At 33.6% G+C, this 20916-nt stretch overlaps 1 protein-coding gene across 1 annotated transcript; it reads left to right on the top strand.

Annotated features, from left to right (window-relative positions):
- The first annotated feature begins 6319 nt into the window (after nt 1-6319).
- LOC146999208 (uncharacterized) lies at nt 6320-16629 on the top strand. The gene has a single exon (XM_085819502.1). The coding sequence runs from the start codon at nt 6951-6953 to the stop codon at nt 8313-8315; it is 1365 nt and encodes a 454-aa protein (XP_085675628.1). The 5' UTR covers nt 6320-6950; the 3' UTR covers nt 8316-16629.
- Nucleotides 16630-20916: the final 4287 nt, after the last annotated feature.

Below are 20916 nucleotides of genomic sequence, written 5' to 3'. Positions count from 1 at the left end.
GGCGCTGCCGCTGCATACTCCCTCCGCAGTGTCAACGAAATGTGACATACCGATGCGGGGTCGGATTAATCGTCCAGAACGGGTGATACAAATGTCCGAAGTTTTTTTTTCACACTCTTGGAAGCAACTTGAGAAGAGTCCATGGTTACAAAAGCGGGTTTCAGTCTATCTATGGAGATCGTTTGCTTAGTCCCTTTTATTTCGAGATCAAACGTTTTATCTCGTCTTTCTAGCACCTTAAATGGTGCATCATAAGGAATTTGAAGTGGTTTTCTAACTCCGTCGTGTCGAAGAAACACATATGTGGACTTGTGAAGGCGTGGAGGATGAATGAAACATGTTCGCTGGCCGTGGCTAGAAGTCGTGGTCGGGCGGACACTGGCAAAGTGAGATTTTAAATCCTCCACAAACTGTTTGGGGGACGCATCCGGAGGTGTCGGATTGAAAAATTCTCCTGGGAGACGGATAGTCTTTCCATACACCAGTTCAGAAGTGGTTGCTCCTATGTCCTCTTTGAGAGCGGAGCGGAAACCCATCAGCAGCTTTGGAAGGGCAGCCACCCAGTCACTGGTATCGTGCGCTTTTAAGGCAGCTTTCAAAGGACGGTGGAATTCCTCGATCAGTCCATTCGCCTGTGGGTGGTACGGAGACGTCCTGATCCTCTTGATTCCCAATAATTGGGAAAGGGCTCGAAATAAGCCGCTTTCAAACTGTCGCCCTTGGTCGGTAGTAATAACAGTCGGACAACCAAATCGAGTAATCCAGTGGTCATAGAAAGCCTGTGCTACTGTGCGTGCTGTTATGTCTGGTATGGGTACTGCTTCGGGCCATCTAGTAAATCTATCTATCATAGTTAGACAGTAATAATTATTTTGAGAAGGAGGTAGGGGACAAACAAGGTCAAGGTGAACGTGATCAAACCTCTGTGATTGGTCTGGAAACTTCATTAACGGGGTTCTAGTATGCCTGCTTACTTTTGCTTTCTGGCACGGAATGCACTGCCGTGCCCATTTCGCGCAATCTTTGCGGATGGAAGACCAAACAAACCGTGAACATACTAACTTTGTTGATGCGCGAATGCCGTGGTGAGACAATTTGTGCAAGGTGGCAAAAACTTTCTCACGGAATGCCGGAGGAATGTAAGGGCGGGCGTTAGCGTTACCTGTTGACACATCACAATATATCGGTAAGCTACAATTCGGTAAGGTAAGTTTTTTGAGATGTAGAACTTTTGACTCTTTAAGCAATGTTTGTAATTCTGGGTCGATTTCTTGCATTTTAGCGATTTCCTCATAGTCGATAGGGTTAGGCATGCTTATTGCTTCTATACGCGAAAGTACGTCGGCAGCGATATTCTCCGAACCTTTTATATGGCGAATTTCAGTGGTGAATTGTGAGATAAAGTCTAACTGCCTAGCCTGACGAGGTGAACACTTATCCAAACGCTGTCGGAATGCATACGTGAGCGGTTTGTGATCGGTGATTAAAGAAAAGTTCCATGCTTCCAACATATGCTTAAAATGCCTAATAGCAGCATAAGCTGCCAATAGCTCTCGATCATACGCACTATAGCTCCTTTCCGCCTGCGAAAGCTTTCGTGAGAAAAATGCGAGAGGCTGTAAATTTCTATCAACTATTTGTGATAGCGTTTCACCGATCGCGAAGTCTGACGCATCAACCTGTAAAACCAACTGGGCATCTTTCTTCGGGTGTGCCAAAAGAACAGCATTAGCGATTAGCTGTTTGCACTTTTGAAATTCACTCCGCGCTTCCTCAGACAAATTCAGGATTGTCTTATCATTTTTCTTAGCCCCTTTTAAATACGAAGTTAAATGTATTTGATTCTGGGCTACGTTGGGTAAAAATCGACGGTAAAAATTTAAAAATCCTAAAAATCTCTGCAAATCTTTTACCGTTTTAGGAAGTGGGTAGTTACGTATCGGTTCCACTTTGTTCGTCAGAGGCTTGGTACCATCTTTATTGATTATATGGCCTAAAAAAGATATTTCCGGAACGCCGAAAACTCATTTCGAAGCGTTAATTGTCAATCCATACGAAGTTAATCTTTCAAAAACAGTACGTAGGTGAGATTTATGCTCATCTTCCGTATCACTAAATATCAAAATATCATCTAAGTAGACGTAGGCGAATTTTAGATCTCCAAGAATTTCGTTCATAAACCTTTGAAAGGTTTGAGCTGCTCCGCACAGTCCGAAATTTAAAAACGGAAATTCGAAAAGACCAAATGGGGTGCAAACTGCAGTTTTCGGTATATGATCTGGATGGACTGGTATATGATGATATGCCCGAACGATATCAATTTTTGAAAAAATTGTCTTTCCGCTAAGCGTATTATTAAAGTCTTGTAAATGCGGAATAGGGTATCTGTCGGGTTCGGTGCACGCGTTTAGTTTTCGGTAGTCTCCTACTGGCCGTATGTCGCCCGAACTTTTAGAAACTACATGAAGAGGTGATGACCATGCTGATTTTGATGGTCTACAAATACCTTGATCTATCATAAATTGAAATTCTTTTTTTTACTGCTTCGTATAACTTAGGGCTTAACCTACGCGGTTTACTGTGCACAGGAGGACCGTTTGTTTCGATGTAATGAACCGTACTATGCTTTACTCTACCCGAATCGGATTTTAACTTCAGTACTTCCGGAAAGTCTTTCAAGATTCTGTGATATGGTGAATCACCAGATATTAACTTTACCGAAAAATAATTTTTAGAATCGGAAAGAGAACCAATACGAGTTAATTTCGTAGTATTATCGATAAGCCTACCTCGTTTTAAATCGATTAAAAGATCAAAATGCCTTAAAAAGTCGGCTCCTATTATAGGCACTGGTACATCGGCGATTAAAAACTTCCACGAAAAGTTTCGTCTAAGTCCTAAATTCACAGTTAACAATTTTGTTCCATACCTAGAAATTCAGGAATTATTCGCGGCAAATAATTGAAGCGAATCAGGATGCATTTTCTAAAACTTAGAAGTCGGTGTCACACATGAAACATCCGAGCCCGAATCAATCAATAAGTTTAAATTTAATCTGTTATCGTAAACATGTAAACGACATGAATGCGCGACTGCCGATGAATTTGGATCGACAGCCGCTACTACTAGTTTTCCTGGGCCGTAGTGTTCTGAGAAAAGGAACAAGGTGCCCGACATTTTCGTGCATTATTACCGAATCGCGAATGAAAATAACAATAATTGTTCACACGCTCTCGGGAATGCCCACGCGAAAATCAACGTGCTTTGTTATGTTGATCCCGGGGGAAATTATTCCTCGTTTTTCCGCGGGAGAGTCGCTCGACTTGTTTACTTAGGGCAGAGATTTCACTCCTTAAGGCCTTAAGCTCCTCGAGGGGGGCACCAGAATCGTTAGGGTTTCTGGGGGAACTCGCCGAAGCTGCCTGGACCGCGAACACGCTGTTGTTCGTTGGCGTGCGCACTTCAGCTATCTTATGAGCCATTTTTGCTAAATTGTCTAAGGATTCCGAACTTATTGATAAAATGGCATGCACCTCGGAAGGTAACCTTTGCAGCCATAATGATTTTAAAAATTCGTCAGTTATACAGTTTCCACCTAATTCTCTCATTTTTCTCAATAAGTGAGATGGTTTGTCGTCCCCTAAATGCAATTCAGAAATAAGTCTGCGTATTTGCTCGCTTTCCGAATCTGAGAATTCTACTATTAACCTAGCTTTAAGGGCATCATATTTGGCCGTCGCTGGGGGATTAAATAAAATATCTGATACTGCGGAAAGAGTTTCAGGGTCTATCGAAGAAACCACGTGGTTGTATTTTGTACTATCGCTACTAATCTTCGCTAAAGCAAAGTTACTTTCAACTTGAATAAACCAAAGTTTAACATTTTTTTTCCATAAAGGGGGAATTTTAACTGCCACGTGTGAGATTTGTGGCTCCTGAACCGCCATATTCGATTCCTCGTTGGTTTGGCCTTCCGATCCTGGCATGGTTGCCAATTATAAATATATCGTAAATCGTAAACTTAATGTTTTGCACTATACCTTATCAAAACAGTATCAATTTAGAATAAAATAATGAAGACATTCAATATCTCAATAAAAGTGTGAGCACAAATATTACCCAAAGATCAATTTTAAACAATCAATAATTAAATTAAAACTATAATTTTAGAGCAAAACATATCACAAAAACATAATTAAGACCAATCATAGATAATTAAAGAAATTTGACCACATACCTGTAAATCCTCCTTAAGTGTGATAAACCACGTGTAATCCGTACGATAAAATGAGGAGGAAATAAATAGGGTGGAGCCTTTATCAGTCATAAGGAAGAGCATTGGCATCAAAATAAGGCATATTTTTAGTTTTTTAACAAAGCTTGAGACAGATAGTCATTAGGGATCGAAACAGAAGGAGCGAGGGACAGGGTCACCAATGATGTACGTGTGAGTAACACGTGCATACGAAAATATCCCTAACATTACTAGGAAAGCCGAAATCTTAGTTAAGATAGACATGTTACAATTAATAATCAAATTTAATAAGGAAAAGTAACAGTTGCCGGGTACATTATAACGGCTTAAGAAATTCAGAGCACAGTACAGATGCGAGTACACAAGTTCACATATCTCGGCGAAGCAGAGACGCACACATTTTTTGAAGTAGTTCCACTTGACTGCCGGGGAAAATTCTTCTCTCCCCGTCAGCCTGTAGGTTTGCCAAACGGGTTTACTGTTTCGCCAATTGGCGCTTTCCTGTACAGTTTTTAAGTCCGTATCGCCTGTTTGGCGCTGCCGCTGCAATCTTTTGCATATGTTGGTTCATGAAACCTGGGCAAGTTTCACAAAGGTTTAAGAATATTTGCATAGGCAGTTATATTCCTGTATTAGCTAATTCTGTTTCAAAGTCATCAGACATCATATCAGTAAGAACTGCACGTTACAATTCAGAAATATTCAAGAAACACAATTAAGTGTTTATCATGTTTCAAAATTAGCAAAGCTTTTAATAAAAAAGAAATATTTTCAGTAAAATGCCAAGGGTTTCTTATTTCAACAATAATGCTTACTTACATGAATAAAGAAATAGCGGTACTGTTCTGTTATCGGGATCGAGTTCAGAAATGTATGTATGCCTTTATGTTTGCATTTATGTGTTCATTGTATGCATAAGTACAAATATATGTGTGCATACAAATAAATGAGAAGAGAAATTGTAGTTAGCTCGCCAAAAAATTTGTGCGTACAAATACACATATAAGCACATACATACCAACACACGTTCATACATTTCTGAATCCAGTCCCTTGATAATAGAACAGTACCAAAATATCTGTTATCGCTTTTGCTCAGGAAAATAGGAAGCATATTCCTTGGATGTACGAATTGTAAATTTTTCTATATTTTACTTTTTATAGCTAATAAATAAAGCTTTTCCTTCAGATTTTCAATTTTTCTTTTTCGGTTATAATTAAAAACAGATTTTAATAGCAGTAAATTGAAAATAAAAGAAGCGATGTATTGCTGTTTACAATAATGTACAAATAAAGCAGTAATTGGAAAATACAGAACTATAGATTTTTGCTTGACTCTTAATCTATACATTCTCCTCATGGTAATGGTAAAAAGCATGGAAAAAAAAGGGGGGAATGCAGGGGCGTAGCTAGAGGGCGGCATCTGAATCCAAGGGGCGCCAAACTAATATTACGGCATTTTAGAATTAAATGTTTTCCATCCTTGGCAAGCAGTAGGGGGCGCGAAATCGTCAGTTGTCCCTGGGCGCTGAAAACCCTAGCTACGACTCTGGGGGAATGAGACTGTAAGCTGTCAACATATTGGAGTTATAGAAAAGTATAGTTAGTTTTTTGCTATTACATGGGCCTTCAGCCCACTTCAGGATCAAATCTCATTACTGCATCACATAACTAATTTGTTGGAAATTTGGATCATTAGATATGTTTTGTATTTTCTAATGCAAATGACAGTACAGATATTTACAGGGCATTCAGTACAATTTGAGGTACATTATGAATGAAGGTGGCAATGAAGGCTGTTCTCCGAACCTTATCCGCCTTTTGGTCTACACTCATGGACACAATCGTATTTTAGAATATGTTTTACTTCTTTTCCTTTTTCCCCCTGTTTCATTTGGGCCATTTATTTTAATTTTATTTTGTCCCATCTTTTAGTCCTGGCATTTCGAACTCGTATAAAATGTACCAAGTTCCTTTTTACACTTCTCTGAAATACGAAATTTCCCTCTTTCTATATACCTTTCCTTCGCACCTAAGCTTGATTTTTCGCCAATCGGTGCAGAAGGACTTAGTAGGTGCAAAACATGCCATTTGTCTGTTGAAGAATGTCTATTTGTTTCTTTGTGTGTTTTATCGAAAGCTGGAAAAATCTGTGACCATTTTATTCTAAGCTTTAAGATATACTGTGTACGGTAAAATGCGAAATCTGTTTCAAATTAATGACTTCTTCAAATTATAATCTGTGCATTGCCTAACAGATCTAGAACATTCCAAATTTTATCTAATTTTAAAATGGCATATATAACAGAATTGCGTGAGCGTAATTTGATAATTTGTGTATGGTACATCAAAAATAATGTTTATGTTAAATCCAATAAATTTGTTTTTCATGAAATGTTCCTGGAAATGCTGCTATATGTGTATTTTATAGTAGATATATGTCACGCGCAAATAGTATTAATTTTTTTATCAAAATAACCAGATGTATATTTAGGGAAGATATCGAAAGTTAGCGTGAAAAGGCCAGGAACTGTTTTCGATAAAATTTACGTTAACCAGCCCGTTTTATATATGTGCAGAATACGAAAAGTATCCTGAAGTATGAGGAAAATTTTACTATATTAAAGGATGCTTTACTATATAGGAAAGACACTTAATGTAAGGAATCTTTTGGGAATGAATATTTAAAAGAGCTTATGGATATCCACTCAGAAAAGAAACCTCATGTGTGTGAGGAATGTAATCGGTCATTTAAATTGAAGCGCCATTTAAAGCAGCATATGCTTAGCCATACAGCAGAAAGGCCTTACGTGTGTGAAGAATGTAATCGGTCATTTAAATTAGAGCGCCATTTAAAGCAGCATAAGCTTATCCACACAGGAGAGAGGCCTTATGTGTGTGATGTATGCAACCAGTCATTTAGACAAAAGGGGAATTTAAATATGCATATCCTTATCCACACAAAAGAAAAACCTTATATGTGTAATGTATGCAACCAGTCATTTAGACAAAAGGGTAATTTAAATATGCATATTCTTATTCATACAGAAGAGAAACCTTATGTGTGCGAGGTATGTAACAAGTCATTTAACCACAAATCTGCATTAAACAGACATAAACTGCTCCACACAGGAGAGAAACCTTATATGTGTGATATATGTAAAAAATCATTTACACATAAAATTGTTTTAAACACACATATGCTTATTCACTCAGAAGAGAACTCTCATACGTGTGATGTATGCAAAAAGTCATTTAAGCAAAAATGTGAATTAAACATTCATATGCTTAGTCACTCGGGGGAAAAACCTCATGTGTGTGAGGAATGCAATCGATCATTTAAATTAAAGCGTTATTTAAAGCAGCATATGCTTATCCACACAAGAGTGAAGCATTATGTATGTGATATATGTGGCAAGTCATTCAGGTTTAGGAGCAATTTAAATGCACATATCCTTATTCACACAGAAAAGAAACCTTATGTGTGTGAAGTGTGTAACAAATCATTTAGATTAAAATGTGTGTTAAACCACCATATGCTTGTTCACTCAAAAGAATACCCTCATGTATGTGTTGTATGTAAAACATCATTTAGACTGAAGACTGCTTTAAACACACATATGCTTATTCACATAGGGGAGAACCCTTATATTTGTGATGTATGTCAAAAGCCATTTACACAAAAGGATGGTTTAGACATTCATATTCTTATTCACGCAGGAGAGAAACCTCATGTGTGCAAGGTATGTAACATAGCCTTTAGACAAAAAAGTAGTTTAAACACACACATGCTTACCCATACAGAGCAATATCCCACACATGTATGTGAGGTATGTAGCAAGTCATTTAGACAGAAGTGTAAATTAAACATACATATGCGTCGCCACACGGGAGAGAAACCTTATTCTTGTGAAATATGTAAAAAATCATTTACAGATAATAGGATTTTAAAATTGCATAGGCTTGTTCATACTGGAGAGAAACCTCATGTGTGTGAGGCATGTAGCAAGGCATTTAGACAAAAAAGTAGTTTAAACAAACACATGGTTATGCACACTTGACGTCTTGTATGAGATATAACAAGCCATTAATACAGAGCAATTGAAACAAATGTGTTTACTCATACAATAAAACTTCATAAATTATGTTTGTAACAATTCATTTGGATAGGAGAAGAATTTGAAGAAACTCGTGTTTCTCTACGTAGGAGAGCATAATGTACATTAAAGCTTCACATCTTTTTAAGAGAGGCTTTACTAATAAAAAGTTTAATGTGCAATAATGTCTTTCTATTCACTAAAGAAATCTCATTATGTAAGTGTAATTTCTGATTTTATGAAAATGGTTAAGAAACCATTTATTTTTTCTAAAAAGAAGAGCCTTCAGTCATTTTAGAGGAATGCTGACTATAAGCAACTTGCGTACCAATAGTATGCAGCAAGTTCTCTAATGAAAGAAAAGCTTAAGTACTGTATCCATAGATTGACAAGGCTGTAAATCTTTTTTAGAATCACATTATCTTTATAGTTTGACATATCCCTCGTTCAAAGATTTGAATCTCGCACTTTACATTACATTTATGTGAAATGTACTGTTTTGTGACTTCTTTATTACTACAGCCAGATATTTCTTGCCTTCTGTGTACTTTTCTGTTGTTGGAACTATGTCTATATATTACGTATATGCACACATTTCTGTATCTGATTGCCGATAACAGAAAAGTAACTATTTCTTATTAGAAAAGAACATTTCATATTGTTACTCTTTCAATGATAGAAATATCCAGAAAACAAATATCACAAAATCAAAGTTATGTCCATAATATGAAAAGGTCAGTATCGGATTGTGCCTCAGCAATAATAAGCAGGGCTATGGAGTCTGTAGGGAAAATGACCTACTCTGACTCCCTCATCTATATATATGTAAACATAAACACATGGGTTACAGCTTCTTTATTTAATATAAAAGAAGTAATAGATGCTACAGGGGGAAAAAATGATGGCATAGCAAATTATTTATATTAATTAGCATTTATTATGAAATGGAAAAACTGGCATTAGTTATTTCTAAGAAACTGTATAGCTTCGACAAGATCATTGTTGGAGAGCCATAGATCCGATCTGGTAAACTTCAGAGCTGAGAAGAGTTTTTCCACACTCACTTCAGTAGGAGGAAGAGCTGTTACTGTTAGGGCTACTCTTAACTTTTCAGGATAGATTTTTAGAAGTTCTAAAAGAAGTGTGTTGCAAGCCCAATCATATTTCTCTATTTCTTCAAAGGCCATGTAGAAATCTTCTTGTTTATATTTTTTCATTTTTATACCTAAAGGCTCTTGGTTCTTTGTTTTCTTTTGCTTTGCCTTAGGCTTTTCAATATTATCCAAAAATATTTCTCAAAATCTAATTCATCTTTGGAAGAGGATCATAGAGAATCATTTGCAATGTCTGCAGTTTGACTGTCCCGATTGAATTCACCAATGGTTCTGAGAATAATTTCATTAATGAAAGTTCATAGATGGCTTTCTTTGTCTTTTTAATTTGTTCATCATCCAAGAAAGTTCGGTGTTTCATATCTATATATATTGAACCCAGCAAAATCTTATTGTCTATCAAACTATTTTCTCTTTTCTTCATTAAAGAAATGATTCCTTCTCAGAAAGAACAAACATCACTTTCTTCCATTCTTGCCTCCTGTCAGTTCTTCAGATTGCAGCTTTTCTTGTGACTGTATACGGTGTAGAAAGAAGAGTTTCCATTTCTGCTAGATCATTCCACTAGTGAAACATTAGGGTTATCTACGTCTTCTAAAACAGTTCTTAATTCTAACAACCTCTTTATCATCAAATATGTACTTCCTTATTGCATTGCTTGATCAATAATTGCTCTTTTTCCTGATTGTGTCCTAAGAAGGCATCAATTTTAGGAGTTCTTGCTGCTTATCTAAATTTACAAGTGAGATTTGTAACTAAATGAATCGGTTTAATCACTAATGACAAATATCACATCCATCCTCTTATATTTATTTATTAATATGTCAATAAAATAGAAAATAGTTATAAATTAATATATATAGTACATAAATAAAAAATAAAAACTCAGCTTGTTAAGTTTTTTAATTTTAATTTCATTTCAAATTCAAGCTGTCCAACAAAAGCTGGAGTCGGAGTTGACCAGTTTTTAGCGACTCCAGCTCCGACTCCTTTTACGCCCAGATTTGCCCGATTCCGACTCCACGGCCCTGATAATAAGTAGCTTGAGGAAATAAAGGTCTTTTGGTACTTTTCCGCTTCGCCAGCGCAAATCTCGCCAATCTGACTTTGTTGGCGACAACATACAGTATACACATAACAAATGTTAGTTCTAAGAATTTTTTATTTTTGAAGGCATAAACATTTTAATATGGTTTATAATTTTGTAAAAATCCAATAAATAAAGACAATAAATTTTTAAAAAGACATTAAGAATTTACTATGCTGTCATGGTTCAACATCCTGATTCGCCGGTTCATATAACGTGACCCCAAGTGATCTCATCTCATGTAAACTACGATACAAAAATATAATTCTCTCGGTAATTATCTTCATTAATTTGAAGTTAAAGCTTAATTTTGAATACAAGTTTAAATGCAAGAATTATTTCAATTTGTACGATAGCTTACTGAGAAATTATATAAAACCGTAGTTATTTCGATAGTGCATTCTCATTAGAATTGATAAATTTAACATTTGATTTTGCATTTCTATATTTTCGCCTTCGGGTGAGCGGTGTAATTGCATCTTAATTGACTTAATTACCGCGAATGCTCTTGGGGCATAAAATTTGATTATCTTTGTAAATATTCTATGCAGTTGTATGCCAGTATTGAAAGAAACAATTAATCTGGTAAGAAATGGCTGCGACTTGTTTTGAAAATGAGGTGTAAAAGGTTACCAGCGAAGTTATTCCCTTTGGCATTAGTTGTACCATTATTGGCAACTTTATCGTTTGTGCCGGCAAAACGGAAAAGTACCGGTCTTTTTCTTTTCTGTATGACTTTATACTGCTTAGAATGTTTTTATATAATAATTAGTGTTGAAATTTGCATATCCCTAGACATGTTATACAGTCAAAAGTCGTTAATCCGGACTCGGACTTCGGCGATTCCGGATTATAGATCATTTTAAATCTGGTAAGATGGCATGCAGAAATTATAAAATTAAAAATATGAAACCATAATTATGAAATAAAAAACAATTATGATCTAAACAGTATAAAATTTACAAAAAAAAAAAAAAAAAAAAAAAAAAAAAAAAAAAAGCTTAATATTTATTTGTTTACTTTATTAAACATTTCTTTCAATGCAAGTTGTTTAAGTTGCTTCGTTTTATGTGACAATACTTTCTCTTTAATTCTATAAACAGACATAATTTCTTGTTCAGTTACAAAGTTCCGCTCTTCGAGTCCTATAATTGCTGTGTCGAGAATACCGACTAATTTGTCAATCAAAATTTTTTCGTTTTCAATAACCTCTGTGTCACTTTCTTTGGTACTATTCGGGGTACTTACGTATTATCGCAACCAGGTTGCCGCGATTTGTAAGTTTGAGTAAAAAAGTATGAATAGAAAGAAAATGTACATTTATTAATTACAGATAATTTTTAATACAGTTTTTTATATTATTTTGTTTTAAAATATAAAACAGCAATTAAACCCTTCCGGTTTCGAATTTGAGTAAGTTGGAGAATTATTTTTTCGGCGAAAATTTTTTCGCTATTTCTTTTAGCACTGATTGAAAACCGTATTCGCCATAACCATGTACACGTCGACTTATTTTTACTTAAAAAAACATCCCAGAATTGCACAAAAATGGCATTGCACACACTCTTGACTTTATCCATGTACACTGCTATTTTGCATGTGGAGATTCACAAAATTTTTGGTGCAAATTTTTGTAATTTATGAGAAACTAGCAGTGTACATAGATAAAGTCAAGAGTGTGCGCAATGCCATTTTTGTGCAATTCTGGGATGTTTTTTAAGTAAAAATAAGTCGACGTGTACATGGTTATGGCGAATACGGTTTTCAATCAGTGTTAAAAGCAATAACGAAAAGATTTCCGCCGAAAAAATAATTCTGCAACTTATTCAAATTCGAAACCGGAAGGGTTTAATTGCTAATAAATTACAAAAATTTGCACGAAAATGCAGGAAAATTTTGTGAATCTCCACATGCTCTTTTTTACAAAACTATGTATAACACATAGGGTTGCCGTAAGTAGGGTCGCCAAATTTGGCAATTTATGCGAATTTTGGCCTGGTTGCGTTAGTACGTAAGTACCCTATTCGGTTTTGAGGACCGTAAAAAATCGCTAAACTATTGTTGATGCCAGTACTGCCAAAAATAATTGCGGCAACCCTAATGCAAAAAAGGAAGTATAACTGTAAATAATTATCTAAGATTGATGCTTTAACTTAGATGAAAGGTTAATTTCATATAATACTTTTTCATTAATATAATTTATATAAAAAAGGCTAAACATGACTGAATGGAAGCATAAGAGTAAATAACTATTTCAGATCATTCTTATAATTTACTAGAAGCTTCGCTGGCAGCCTTCGTCTGGCTTTAAAATGTACTGGAAAAATGGCTGAAGGGAACACCAAACGTTAAATTTAAAACGTGCGTAGAATTTTACTCTGCAGAACAACTTCATAAAAAAGTTATTACGTATAACAAAATTACAATGAAATAAGCAATATCCCTTAATACAAACATTAATTATCCTAATAAATAAATTAACCAACTTCCTTTTGCAAAATCTTAAGAACTCAAATGTTATAAAGGAGGTTAAGAACTTTGTTTCCTAAAAAAATCACTAAAAACTTTTCACTATCTTAAAATCAGTGAAATGAGCAATAAATAACATAAAAGAATACTTAGAACAAAAAATTCTGAAAAGCAAAGTATAATTAGTGGTATTTTATCTTATATTTTCAAGAGAAAAAAATTACAGTGAAATAAGCTACAAATATTAATTATCATAATAAAAAAATTAACCAACTTTCCGCTGAAGAAAAAAAAAAAACATGCAAAATTTTTCAATATCTTACAAACAGTGAAATAAGGAAAAAATAACCTGAAAGCAACTCAAAAAAACATAAAATTCAGCGCAGAATTTTATTCTGCAAAACAACTTTATCAAAAAAAAAAAAAAAATTCAATAAAAATCTATTATATATATATATAAATGACAATGAAATATGCCAATCTCTTAAAAACAGTGACATAAGAAATACGATGAAAGATTGTTGCCAAACTCATATTTCTAAAAGAATGAAACTATTAAAAATGATGTGATTTCATCAAAAATCTGTCAACAACAATAAGAAAGGAAAATTGTTGCCAAAATCACATTTTTAAAGATGTGAGAAGTGTACTCGGAAGCTTCATTTAAAAGATTTTTTTTAAATACAAAATATTATCATTTTTCCAAAATTCTTTTTGTAAAGGCAGTCGCAAGGATGAAAGCTTAACGTGTCCAAAAATCAAAGAAAAATAAACTGTACATTTTTAAAAATAAACTTTCTTAGAAAAAATCCCATTGAAAAGGTGTTAATCTCACTTTGTTAAATAAATTTGTATTTAATCGATTTATTGAAACGCGAAATTTAAGTTCGTAAAATAGCTAAGTGCCTACGTTTCATGACAATATGAAAATGGAGTGTGTAGAGTAAAACCTCGCTTTCCTGTAGCCCATCTGTCTCAAAATGACGCGATTTCGTCACAAAACATAAAATAAAAAAAATTTGAATTCGAATTTCGAAAAAATCGCTTCGAGGTGCACTGGCTCTTGTCTAGATGCACCTGTGTACCAAATTTCATAGCCGTGGGTCTATTAGCTTATGTGCAGCGCAAACGAAAGACACACACACACAGACATACTCTTTCTTTTATTATATGTAGAGATATAAAAATTGCTAAACATAACTGAATGGATTCGTGCATCTCTATTTCGATACAGAGTTATCGCTAAAGCATACTTTCATTTCGTGGTTGTTCAAACATAATTTTCTATAATGAATGATGCCTTTTCTTTGAAAAAATTCTCGGTAAAGTGCAAAATCGCCCACTTATTTGTATGCCGCTTTTTATAAGGGTAAAAACAATTGGATTTTTGTCAATTTTCTTTTACTTTTTAAGTGAAAATAGCTCGATGTGTACATAGAAAAGGTCCAGGGTGTTCGCAGTGCCATTTTTGTGCAATTCTGGGATTTTTTTTTTTTTTTTGAAGTGAAAATAGGTCGGTGTGTGCATGGATACCGAGTATGTGCAATTCTTAAAAACACGTCAAGCAGTGTTGGTGATTCTGCACGTCACCCAAAATTCTATTGCACCCTTTTTGTCATGGGCAATTCCCAAATTGTTAAATCCATAGGATATCAAAAAAGAATTTAAAATCAAAAAAGGATTTAAAAATGAAACTAGTATTTCAATGGCGTCTTAAGAAATATAGAACTATATAAACTTACGCAATCTGAAATCAGCGCGTACGCTAGATTTGGCGCGCTGTTAAATGGCCGCTATATATTTGGAGCTTTTGCGCATACATTTTCACTGCAATATTTTTACGGTCCTCAAAACGGAATAGTACCCTTTCTTCACTATTGGAAGCGAATTGTAATGACGAGGAATATGATTTAAATCATATCAAAGATGGAGTACATCGAGATGAAATACTACATTTAGTAAGGAATTATAAGTCAAATAAAATAAAAACATCTGCCCTGAAGATAAGGATAGTGCTGACAGATCAACTTCTAATTCATTGCATGCTGCAGCGTTTTCCCCTTCGCTGCCACAGAGCAGGGTGAAATTGATAAACAGATTTCGGAACGGTTACAGAAACAAAAGATATGCCTTCATCAATTTTTTGCTGCAATTCCACTTTTGTTTGATGAACATCTAAACATACTTTTGCTTGGGAGCTCCAGCATCGGAAATTCTATTTGACATAATTGAAAGTTCAAGCTTGCTTTTATAAAATTGCTCTAACAGTCTGCAAAAAATAATAAGCCGGACACAGTTCGAAGATTAAGGAACAATGCAATTTGCAATATTAACTGAAACAGATAATTAGATAATTTTAGTTTATACCGTCCATTATACATTAAACGTGCATGCGTCAATACGACGCATGCGCAGAAACTTTGTAGGGTGCTAGTCAGTTTCGAGGGCCGTAAAAAATCGCCAAACTATTGTTGATGCCAATGCTGCCAAAAATAATTGCGGCAAGAAAGGAAGTATAAAAGTAAATAACTAAGATTGATGTTTTAATTTAGATGAAAGGTTAATTTCATATAATACTTTTTTATTATTATAATTTATATGGAAAAGGCTAAACATGACGGAATGGAAGCATAAGAGTAAATAACTATTTCAGATCATTATTATAATTTATATAAAAATTGCTAAACATAACTGAATGGATCGCTATTTCGCTACCGACTTATTGCTAAAGCATAATTTCATCTCGTTGGTTGTTCAAACGTAATTTTCTACAATGAATGATGCCTTTTCTTTGAAAATATTCAGAATCGGAATTCAGAAGTGCAGAATCGCTCACTTATTTGTTTGCTGCTTTTTACACAGGTAAAAACAATTGGATTTTTTCAATTTTATTTTACGTTTTAAACAAAAATAGATCGATGTGTACATAGATAAAGGGAAGGGTGTACGCAGTGCCATTTTTGTGCAATTCTGGGAATTTTTTCAAGTGAAAATAGGCTGATGTGCACATACTTACCGAGTATGTGCAATTCTTAAAAACGCGTCAAGCAGTGAGTGATTCTGCACTTCCAAAATTCTATTGCCGACTTTTCGTCATGGGCAATTCCCAAATTGTTAAATCCATAGGATATCAAAAGAGGATTTAAAAATCAAACTAGTATTTCAATGACATCTTAAGAAATATAGAACTATATAAACTTACATAATCTGAAACGAGCACGTACGCTAGATTTAGTGCTTTTGCGCATACATTTTCGCTGCAATTTTTTTTCGGCCCTCAAAACAGAAGAGTATCATTTGTAGCTTTGAGGTCTGGATTATAGATCATTCTGGATTATGTGTGTCTGAATTAACGAATTTTGACTGTAAATGTATAGGATTCATTGCAGTCATTTTGCATGTCTTTTGTTATATTTTTATTGATAAAATCTTGTATTTGTTTCAAAAAATTATAATTTTTATGGATTGCCACATATGTTTAAAATATTTAAATTTTAAAGGCATTCTAAAACCTCCCCCTCCAAAGGTTTGAAATTTCATATTTTAAGCACTGTTTAATTTCCTTGAAAAGATTTAAAGAAAATGTTAATAAATATGTACATAGAATGCAGCTTCTGGATTGAGTTTTGTGTATTTCACTTATGAAAAGTTGTGAATTAAATAACTTTAGGTTCATATATTGATTTTTGTCTACCAAGCATACATATTTTATTTTAGATTTTATAATTTCATTATGCAGATTCTAAGTATGCACTTTCTTTTCACGCATGAATTTTTCATGATTTTCCTAGTGAATTAAATTTAGGAGAGATGTTCAAAATAAGACTGGTTTACTGGTTTAGTGTTTTGCTCATATCACATGTATAAATTGAGTTATTGCTTGGCTTTAAAAAATTTACTGAATTCTCAGGAATCTCTGTTAGCATTATTAATGCTAAAATGCTTTCTTCTACTGAATAAGACATACCGACAAAATGAATTTTAAATAATTTATGTGTCATATTTCATAAGCAGCGAGAGAGTTTTGTTTGTCATTCACTGTAAAAGCTACATTTTACTGTAAGGCTTTTCTGTAAACTATCCCTGCCTGCAATACTCAAAGTAATTAAATATAACTGGGTTATGTCATCACATACATGCAGAACTATACATAAATAAATATTAAGAGAACATGCATGCAAACATGTTACCTGAATGAAGAAAGCACTAATTATATGTATGTATATATGTATTTACAATAGCATTTAATTATATAGGTTTATCCGTAAAATTAAGTTAAATACAAATGATATATGCATAAATACAAATGACTAAGTGGTAGCTAGGCATTTCATTAATTTTAGTATCGCCTAACAGAAAATAATGCTAAACTGCTGCTTGTGTTGGTAACATGTACAAGATAAATAGGGGCAGGTTAAACCAGCTGGGAGGCCCTTGCAGTAAAATTTTTGGAGCCCCCTGAAAAGTATTTACTTACCTAATATGTTTAAATATCGATTCGTAATTAGTGCTGAAATATAATAATAATAAAATACACATTATTTCTTAATATTTTAATAAAATTATGAATAATGTTTTAATTCTAAATATTAGTATATTTATTTAAGACTAAAATACGTAAAAAGTTAAATAATCCATAGGAAATAAAACATAAAACAGCTACATTTTTTGAAATATTTTAAAATTAAATATGATTATTAAATTAAATAACTATTTAGCAAAACCTTTAATAATGTTTTTTCCTTTTCTTTCTTTCTTTTTAGCAAATTCACCAATAATTTTTGAAGTATCGATATTGATTTAACAACTCTTGTTCCATATATATAATACAGCCTTACTGTTTAATCTTTCTTTTGATATTGTTCTTCTTGAATAGTTTTTTACTTTTTTAAAATGGAGAAAGTCTTTCTCCTGATGCATTGGAAACTGGAATGGTCAAAAAATTTTTACATTAGGAAAAGTTGATGACATTTCTTGGGCAGCGTGATGTACTTCTGTGGCAGAACTAAATTTGTCATCAGCTTCTTTTAAAAACAATAAAAAGTGTCGTACTTCATCACCAAATTCGATAATTCTTTATAAATCTCTTTTAATTTTTCTATACAGACGTTTAGTTCTAAATTAGACAAATATAAATTAAAGAATATTTTTAAATTATCTATATTATTTTTAAATACTACATTTCTATGAGCAAGTTCCACTATTATATTGTCACAAATAACATTAAAAAATTAAAAATAAAATCTTCACTCTCTAAAAGTGATTTAGATTGTTCCAAAAATTTTTCCTTTTTGTGGCTTATGATTCCGCGTTTTAAATATCAAAAGATATTATAGAAGTTGCTTCTTTTTCTATGTCAATAAACTTCATGTTAACAAATCAGCTCTTTTAAACAGGTTGCACTGAGTTGTTGTAGGGATTTTCTGGTGGCCTAAATTCTCTGTAAAATGGTGTTCCAAATTATTATTATGAGTATCATTTCATATCTGCACAATTTTTTAAATAAAGATGTGGCTTTCACAACAGTTACTTTTTCCCCCGAAAGTTTCATCGTTTTATTCCAGATTGGATTTTATCCAAAATTAAAATATAAGTACCTAAATTAAAAGAATGTTTAAATTTGAAAACATTTGCTTTTATTCAAAATATTATAATTTTGAAATTCTAATTAACCTTTACAGTTTAGTAATTTTTTAAATTGTAATAAAACTAAAATGCCATCTACATCCCAAACGTTATTGTAAAAAAATCATAAACGATATTATATTATTACATTATAAGTAACATTATGTTACTTAAATATTGTTATAAATGCTTATACTCACCAATCTAACAAATGAGGCATAGGAGTAATTTTTTCCCATATAAACATTAACAAAGCAAACTGAAACTACAGTAAAGAAGTTAATCTGAATACTGAAGAAAGCAATCATTGTTTAAAATGTTAGAGCCGTATGGCAGAGATTTGATTTATAACAGCCATTAAAAACTTTTGTGTAAGATGCTGGCAAATTTAGTTAGAGTATAAGGAATTCATTTAAAGCTTAATAGTTCATCCACAGTTGTCAGTAAAAGACAATCAGTCAAACAAAAGGCTTAGAAACTTTTCACAGCCTCCGGAAAGTATCTGAAACTAACCAGCACTTCTCTGAAAACGAACAAATAAATACATCAATGGTAATAAATTTCTGTAAGGTGATACCCTATGTAGGAACACAAAATTACTTGGAACTACATGTGTAGTCATTTTCAGGATGTTTCAATACATAATTTTTAAGAACAGGAAAAAATGAAGACAGAACGTTACAAAATTTAGTGTCACATCTTTCACGATTAGTTACTTTAAGTAAAATGGACTAATAAATACACTATTTTATTGAGTTAATTGTAGTAAAAAATTTTAATTGATATTTGGTCTTTAATTAGAAAAGGTTTTATTTTCAGATGACCATGTGTTCATGGGCCCCTTTGAAGCTCGGGGCTCCTGGTAGCTGCCAGGTTCGCCAGTCACTTAACCCACCTCTGAAGATAAATTTTTGGAGTACAAATGCATAAAATTCTGCTACATTCAACTAACCAGAATATATTAGAAGAATTTTTGGTTCACTGATCGCAAATCCCATCAGTATTTTTTTTTGTGTTTTAGGACTGTTTGTACAAGTAACCAGAACATGGCCATTACCCAAAACAAAGCTGAAAACATTCATAAATATACAAAAAAAAAAAAAAAAAAAAATTTAATGAATATACAAAGAATTTTTTTTAAAATTTTTTACTCAGTTTTTTAAAAACATGCAAATGTCCTTGAGAATTTCCTCGAATGGATTCTTTACTTTTCTTCTCCACATAAATTCAGTGAGGTACAATACTATGTGCTGCTGGGCAATGCCTCGATACATTTTATTTTTCCATTTTGCACTGCTCCAAGTCATTAAATTTTTTGCATATTTACACCAGTGTCGGGGTAAACAAAATTACACCTATGATTGATTTTGAAATGCGTTGACTTTTGTTTTCTTGAAAAAAAAAAAAAAAAAAAAAAAAGAGAATGCCTTTTGTTTACTTCGTAGCAAGTCCCAAATTTTCAGCATTTGTTAAATATATAATTTCCATAACAGCAAAAATAAATGTTGCTTGTGAATGCTGGAAATGACAATGAATAAATCCCATCAGGTTTGTACACAAGTTAGAACAAGTCTAAATTATTTGGCATTTTTCTGCTTTCGTCTGGCTAACCAAAAAATACCGAATTTATATTCTAAAACAATTTAATAAATTTTTTAATGTCATTATAGACCTGGTAATATGAACACGTATAATACGCTGTCATCAATCCATGCTTTGGAGACCTGGCTTCATATGTGGAAAATTGAACTTCATAAGTGAACGTAGAGAAATCTGAAGCCATACTGTTCACAAAAAAAAAAAAAAGTCGATGGCTCACATCAAATTTTCATGTATGGAACACCAATCCCCTGAACCAAGCAGGCCCACTACCTAGGCGTCATTTTAGACGAACATCTCACATGTAAGTCCCACAACACATTCGTGCTAAGTTCCGACCGCGTAAAGCTACACTTTCCCCTTTAATTGCTCGGGACAGCGGTTTATCGCTTGCAAACAAATTACTCCTCTATATAGCTATACTTCGGCCGATTATTTACATGTGCATGCCCAGTCTGGGGTTATCTATGTGACACCAACATGAAACTACTACAGGTCCACCAAAATTCATATCTCAGACAAATTACCCGCTGCAGGTGGTTTATTTGGAATGAAGCTTTACATAGAGGGCTCAAAGTTCTCACATTAAAGAACTATATTACGCATCTCAGAAAAAGATTTCTTAACAGAATTTCGAAAACTTGCAATCGCACCATCCCGAGGTTGCATTACA

Source organism: Stegodyphus dumicola, chromosome 1 (assembly GCF_044657685.1).
Source record: "Stegodyphus dumicola isolate Sdum_Otavi_A_Nest chromosome 1, ASM4465768v1".
NCBI lineage: Eukaryota > Metazoa > Arthropoda > Arachnida > Araneae > Eresidae > Stegodyphus > Stegodyphus dumicola.
This window is presented reverse-complemented; position numbering and strand designations above follow the sequence as displayed.